Raw genomic sequence first — 7,525 nt, 5'->3', positions numbered from 1 at the left:
CACACCATGCACAAACACAACCCCATCCCACAATCTTCACACTAATTCAATCACCAACACATACATATCCATTTCATAACATTAAAACATAAAAATCTTACCTTTTTCTTGAGTTTCCGACTTGCCGCAAACGTCGCTCTTTCTCCGAACTGCTTGTATCACAACGAAGAGCACCTCGAACTCACCAATTATTCCAAAGAGGCTAAGTGACGGGATTAGAAACAAGCCACGAATTTTTTTTTTCTTTCTCTTTCTTTTTCGGCCGAATGCCCTCTTTTGTGGGTGTTCTTGAAATTTTTTTTTGTGTTTATCTTGAAATCCCTCAAGTGTGTATAATATATATCCAAGTAGGAGTCATGTGCATAGCACATGACTCATTAAAAGTGGGCTTGGGCTTGCCTCCTTGGCCGGCCACCTTATTCATTGGGCCTAAATTCTTGTATTCAATTTTCTTGGCCCGATTCATTAAAAGTCCCGTTTTGTAATTTCCGAAACTAATTTCCGAAGTTCCAAATTTACCCTCGGCCTTCCCCGAGGTCTTGATTTCAATGATTTCATAATCACATGAGCATAGCAACTTGAATCAAATTATTTCCTCAACACACACAAGCCTTATTTATTTCTTGATTTCCCGTTATACGAAAATACGGGACATAACACCTCAGCTGAGGCAGTTGTAATTTGTCCATGTTGATAATTCTTCTTCCTTCTGATGGCATGAATATAAAGTCATGAACTTTGATGCCTGCATGATCTAAAGCCTGGTTTGCTAGAAAGTCTGCCAACCTGTTGCTTTCTCTGAATATATGGTTAATCTGTACCTGCATAACTCTCATATCCTGTTTGACCTCTTCTATCTGACTCCTCAGTTCCCATAGAGTGGTCCATGTATCTTGTAAGATGTTTAGGAGGACAAGTGAATCAGTTTCCAATTGCACTTGTTGAAGGTTGTGCTCTTTACAGAACTTCAATGCTTGTTTTAGAGCCACAGTTTTAGCTTCCATGTTTGTTGCCATTCCCATTTGTTGTGCTTCAGCATAGACCAGATCCCCATTACTATCTCTGATGCAGAAACCATATGAACTGAGTCCAGGATTGCCCCTGCTTGCCCCATCTGTATTGCATTTTAATCTCCCTGAAGGTGGCATTATCCAGACCACCTTAGCATAATAAACTTTTGGTTTATATCTACTAAGGTGATGATGCATATATTCCCACTCAGCAGATACAATGTGCAGCCATGGGAATCTCTTCCTTATCAGTTGATGTAGTATATGTTGTACTTGCTGTTTCAGTCTGAAAAAGGACACTGATCCTCCATGTTTAATGGAGTTTCTTCTCTTCCATAATGACCACATGATCACTGCAGGTATTGCTCTATACATAGGCCGCAATTTTTGTTTTTTGTCAGCAGTCCACCATGCCATGATCATTTGATGTAGACCAACTCCATCTGTGGGGATACCTGCACAAGAAGCAAAAAACTTCCATAACTTGACAGCTATGGAAGATGTTAGAAATAAATGGCCTACAGTTTCCTCCTTATGCTCCTCACAACACCAGCATCTTGATGGAATATTGATCATCATCCTTTTTTATATATCATCTGTAGAGATTCTCCCTTTCCATACTCTCCACATGAAAAAACTTATCTTTATTGGCAGCCCTTTCTCCCACATGAACTTATAACTTGCTTGTTTACTTTCTCTGTGTCTGAGAAATTCCCATGCAGATTTAACTGAAAATCTGCCATTTGTTTCCAGCATCCAACTTGGTTCATCATCCTCTTCTTCAACTGGTACCTTGATATTTTCTTTGATATGCTGAGCCAATTCCTGATCTAGAGTGGCTGTTAACAGTTCCATGTTCCATTCCCCATTCTTCACAAACTGTCTAACCTCTATTTCTTCCTCTCTAGCAGCATCAGGAATGATATAATATAATGCCCCAAGCCTTGTCCAGTTCTCATACCAGAAACTTGAAGTTCCATTTCTCAGATACCAGAATATCTGTGGCTCAACTTCATCTCTTATATTTACCATCTTCTTCCATGTGTGAGATCCTCCTCTCTCTACTGCCATAATAGGATGCCATTTCTTGCAATATTTATTCAACATGTAACTACCCCATAAGCTTCTTCCACATCTAAAATTCCACCACAACTTAGCAAATAAAGCCTTGGATATATCAGTTAGTGATCCAAGACCAATGCCTCCTTCATCTTTTGGTAAACATAATTTGTCCCATGCCACCCAATGTTTGCTTTTCACCCCTACTGTATTGCTCCAGAAGAATTTGGCAAAGATCTTGTGCAGTTGCTTTATCACCCCAGAAGGAGGATTCATGGCTGATAGTAAATGCACTGGCATGGTTTGCAACACATGATTGATCAGCACATATCTGCCTCCAAAAGATAGCAGTTTGTTTTGCCAAGATAGAATCCTTTTCATCACTTTTTTTATCAGATCCTCATAGTATATCAATTTCCTTCTTCCATAGAACACTGGACAGCCTAAATATGTGAAAGGAAAGGATCCATTTCTCATCTTTGTATGTCTTTTAATCCTTCTATTAACTCTGGCTGAGACTTTGTGATGAATATAATAACAGCTTTTATCAGTATTGACCAGCTGTCCTGAAGCCTTTTCATAATTCCTCAGTCTCTTCATCATTAGTTTCAGAGAACATCCATCCCCAGAACAGAATAATATTGTGTCATCAGCATATGATAGATGATTGATTTGAGGACTCCATTTTGGCATTCCATAGCCTATGAAACTTGGCTTCTCATGCAGCTTATTCAGACTCCTTGTTAAAACCTCTGCTGCTATAATGAACAATGTAGGAGAAAGTGGATCACCTTGTTTTACCCCCCTACTTGATCTGAAAAAACCATGACTTTGTCCATTGATTAATACTGAATACTAGTTGTTTGAAAGCAATCTCCATACTAAATCAATGATAACCTCTCCAAACCCAAACTGTCTCAATATTTTAGTCAAAAATATCCAGGAAAGTCTATCATATGCCTTTTCCATGTCTAATTTGATCACCACATTAGTATGTTTAGCTCTCAAGTTAATATCTCTGATCATCTCCTATGCCAGCAATACGTTTTCTGCAATGCTCCTTCCTTTCACAAATCCTGTCTGATTGTGAGAAATAATATTAGGAAGAACCTTTGCCAATCTATTATGCAGTATTTTTGACATTATCTTGTTGGAGAAAGAACTGAGACTGATAGGCCTCATATCACTAAAAGTAGTAATCACCTTCTTCTTTGGTAACAAAACCAAATTAGTGTGTGTGATGAAATGTGGTATCTCACACCCACAAAAGAAGGCTCTAACCATTTGAATCACATCCAATTTGATAACCTCCCAACACTTTTGATAGAACTGTCCTGTGAATCCATCAGGCCCACTAGCACTATCCCCATTGTGTGAAAATACAACCTCCTTTACTTCACTTTCAGATGGCAACTCTTCCATATTCTTTTGTTGTTCTTCAATTATCAATTTAGGAATATTTTTCAATAATGCATAATCCCCTCCTGAATTTTGTTCACTAAACTGTGCCTCGAAAAATCTGATTGCCTCAGAACCAATATCTACTTCATTTTCCAACCATGTACCAGAAGGATCTTGTATTCTTTTCAAAGTTAACTTATTCCTCCTGCCCCTCACATAAGAATGGAAGAATTTTGTATTTCTATCTCCATCATTGAACCATTTCATACCAGCTTTCTGCTTCCAATACTCTTCCTCCAAGTGTAAAAATCTAGTTAGTTCAGCCTGTGCCTGATGTAACAGCATTCTATTCTCCCTTGAAGCATTTTTTCAAACTGCAACTCCTTCACCTTTATAGTATCTTCTATAGTGGCAATCTGCTAAAATATATTCCCATATGTGTTTCTGCTCCATTGAACCAGTGCTTTTTTAAGTTTCTTCAGCTTGTGATGAAATACATAGAATGGATTTCCACAGAAATCAGCAGTCCAATTCTCCTTTACCACCTCCATAAATGTATGATGCTTTGTCCAGAAGTTAAGAAACTTAAAAGATTTGACAATGTGTTGTGGATGGCATGATATCCAGAACTTGCTGATTCACCAGCATTCTATCTAACCTTTTAAATATGCAATCTTCTTCAGTCCTCCCATTCCACCAAGTGAATTTACTTCCATTGAATCCTACATCAATCAAACCACAACTTTGTATACAGGTAGAAAAATCCAAGGTCTCATTGGATGAGACTGGAAGGCCACCTTGCTTTTCCTCATCAAACACTATGACATTAAAATCCCCTCCTATTATCCAAGGAAAGTCCTGCTTATTTGCCAAAGCTACTATATCTTCCCACAAATCCTCCCTCTCCTGTCTATCACATTTAGCATAGACTACTGACACCAGCACTGTTTGATTCAAGGATGAGTGAGTTAGTTGCAAGGTCACCTGCTGTTCTGATTCAGATACAACTACACCTAGCCATTCATCTGTCCAAAAAATCCAGATTTTTCCTGAACTATTCACCTTGCAATTCTGAAAGCCTAACTTCCTTCTATAATCTTCAATAGCAATAGGATCTTGAAAAGGTTCCATTAGGCCTATGATAGAATAATGATATCTCTTCTTTAGTTCAATTAACCTCTCAAAAGATTTCTGAGTGTTAACTGACCTAATATTCCAAAATAAAGCTTTGTCTATCATTGATAATTATTAATTTGGTTCTTACTCCTCCTTGTTGAAACTCCTTCCACTGGATTACTGTTACTTCTGACAGGTTTTTGTTTATTTGTTGCCTGTTTCAATTTTTGCACACTTCTAGGGGATAAATCTGCTTCCTGTGTTATATCATCAATGTTCTGAGATAAATCTTCCTCATCTTGACAATCAATATCAGCTTGAACCTGTATCTCCTCATGCTTACCATGTTGTGAATTCTCAATCTGTTCCACAGACACAGTGACAGAAGTATTACTCTCAGGTGGCTTTGTACCATCTTGTCCTTCTTTTCCATGATTATTCTCCACCTCCTATAGTGGAGTCCCTTCATGATTATTATCCTCTTGCAGCACATCACCACACTTGTTTTGTTCCTTCATGTTTTTGTTGATTAAGATGTCACTATATTCTTGTGACACATCTCCCTGCAGCACCTCATGTTCCCTTTCTTGCTCCTGCAGCACATCATGTTCCGTTTCTTGACTAATTGTACCTGAAGACACCTTAGATACCAGCTGAGATATAATCTCCCCCTTATCATTGAGTTGTTTACCAAAATTCTTCTCAATCCATTCCTTTGCTGATATTTTCTCCACCTTTTTTAATTCATCTATCTGTTTTTCCTTTGCTTCTTCCATCTGCTTTTCATTGACTTTGTCATTATTGTCTACAATTTGCTGCATTGTAATGATTTGGTCTGAAGCATCAGGAATCTTTGCTTCTACATCTGAGGATTTCTGCACATCAGTCACATCTATTATCTCCTCATCTGTGTTCTGCAATGCTGCATATTGATTGTTCTGCAGAGTTTGATTCTCCTTTGGTTTCCAAGCATTTTCATCATATTTGCTTCTATGAAAGTGCCTGTTATTCCTTTGTTTTCCTTTCTTCTCCTTGAATCCATCATCATCATTGCCATCTGCAGACTGCACCTTGTCTGCTATTTCTTTTCTTTTCATTATGCCAAGATTGGTCCCTTTGTACTCCTTAATGTCAAGTCTGCTATTCTTTGTGTTCTTTTTCTCGTTATTCTTCCTTTGATCTGCCTTATTGTTGACCTCCTGTTCTTTGTCTGAGCATTGTTCTTCTTCCTTGGGATACAATTCTGGATGTATGACATAGCAGTCTTGTTCATTATGTCCTTGAACTTTGTAGTTTTTGCAGTACTTAGGAACATAATCATAGTTAATCTTTATCCATTTATCCACAATCTCCCCAGTACTCTTCTTCTTCATTCTTATATTGATTCTCTTTGGAAATTCTCCAAGCAAGTCAACCTCTACCTTCACTCTCGCACAGCTTGGCCTGGTTTTATTGGCTGTGGCCATATCAACTTGTAATGGCTTTCCAACTGTAGAGGCAAGTGAAAAAATTGCTTCTTTCATAAAATAATTAGGAGGTAATGATGGGTATGATATCCATGCAATTGCTATCTTCATTTCCTCCTCTGGATCAAACCATGGATCCCATTTGAAGGTGCGCATGGGATATGACCAATTTTTATGCATAATGTAATATGCAGGCTTAGACAATAATGTCACATAATCTTCCAAAGAAGAAGCACGTATTAGGACATATCTATTGCTCAACAATCCGATAATAGCTTCTCCTTTCAATCCACATTGCTTTGGAATTAATGTTTTCAATTCTTTCACGTCAGGCCAACCATATGAGAATTTCCCCATGACTGCATATTGTAATTTTTCTTTAATAATCATGTGATCAATCTCCTTTTCCTCCCATACGACCATGGGCTCTCCATGCAAATATGTAATATTTTTCATGGGTAAAGTAAGGTTGTACGTAGTAGTAGAAATAGTAGGATTTAGGGTTGTTGCATACGTTTGGTTTGGTAAAAGGTGATTTGGTTGTGTAGGTATTGTTGTGTTAGCCTGGACAGCCATAATAGGCGGTTGTCCAGTGGCCGGAGAGGCCATTTTTGCCGTGAAAAGGTTGAAAAAATTTTAGGGTTTCAGCTAGGTTTAGGTTTAGGGTTTCGGCTCTCAGTAGGGGAATGACTCAAGTTAGCTTTAGAATATTTCTATAACCTCAAAACTAAAATGTAGACTTTAAATTTTACTTTTCAATTTTTAGAACTGGTTGAGATTGTGTTTTTCAAAGTTATTAAAGTCAGAATCCAAAAGTTATTAAAGTTAGAATTGTTATTGAGAATTCAAAGTTATAATTGATTGAGATTGTGCTTTCTTAAGTTATATTTTAAGTTAGAATTCTTACGTTATAATATTTCTATAACCTCAGTAATTTGTGGGTATATTTTTGTAAATGGATCGTATGTGGATGTATACTATGAATAATAGTGATCATATGGGTGTGAGTGATGAATTTGTTGAAGTTGTTAAAGGGTTTATCATACATGCAATGTCACTTCACCCTTTTCATAATAAAGGGGTACTTGTTTGCGTTGCAAGTGTAAGAAGTATTTGAAATCGGAAACCGTTAAGCTTCATTTATATAGTCGTGGGTTTAAGGAGAGATATCTTGTTTGGACTGATTATGGAGAGACTTATGGGATCAATGGTACATTTTATAATATGGTTATTGGTGAAAGTAGTAGGTCGCAGGAAAATAGTCCCGTCCATTATGATATGGTTAATGATGCTTTTGGGGTACATTCTGGGTTTGAACCTGAGCAAAATTTTGAGCAACCTCCTAATGAAAGAAGGAATGCGCTTCTATCAAGAATTAGAAGAGGCTAGTCCACTTTGGGTAGGGAGTCAGCATTCTAAGTTGTCTGTTGCAGTTAGAATGATTAATATCAAATCAGATTGGACTGTTGCTGA

The 7,525-nt window shown here is 37.5% G+C and overlaps 2 protein-coding genes across 2 annotated transcripts; both read right to left on the bottom strand.

Moving 5' to 3' along the window:
- Nucleotides 1-3,889: 3,889 nt before the first annotated feature.
- On the bottom strand, nt 3,890-4,601 carry LOC132624181 (uncharacterized). Its single transcript, XM_060339000.1, has 2 exons — nt 4,113-4,601; nt 3,890-4,033 (listed from the first exon to the last, which is right to left on the bottom strand). Exons 1-2 carry the CDS (start codon nt 4,599-4,601, stop codon nt 3,890-3,892), a joined length of 633 nt encoding a protein of 210 aa, XP_060194983.1.
- A 434-nt stretch (nt 4,602-5,035) lies between these two features.
- Nucleotides 5,036-6,661, bottom strand: LOC132624180 (uncharacterized). The gene has a single exon (XM_060338999.1). It carries the CDS (start codon nt 6,659-6,661, stop codon nt 5,036-5,038), a length of 1,626 nt encoding a protein of 541 aa, XP_060194982.1.
- Nucleotides 6,662-7,525: the final 864 nt, after the last annotated feature.

The sequence above is a fragment of the Lycium barbarum genome, chromosome 12 (genome assembly GCF_019175385.1).
Source record: "Lycium barbarum isolate Lr01 chromosome 12, ASM1917538v2, whole genome shotgun sequence".
NCBI classification, from domain to species: domain Eukaryota; kingdom Viridiplantae; phylum Streptophyta; class Magnoliopsida; order Solanales; family Solanaceae; genus Lycium; species Lycium barbarum.
The sequence above is the reverse complement of the archived record's forward strand: the minus strand, read 5'-3'. Positions and strand labels throughout refer to the sequence as shown.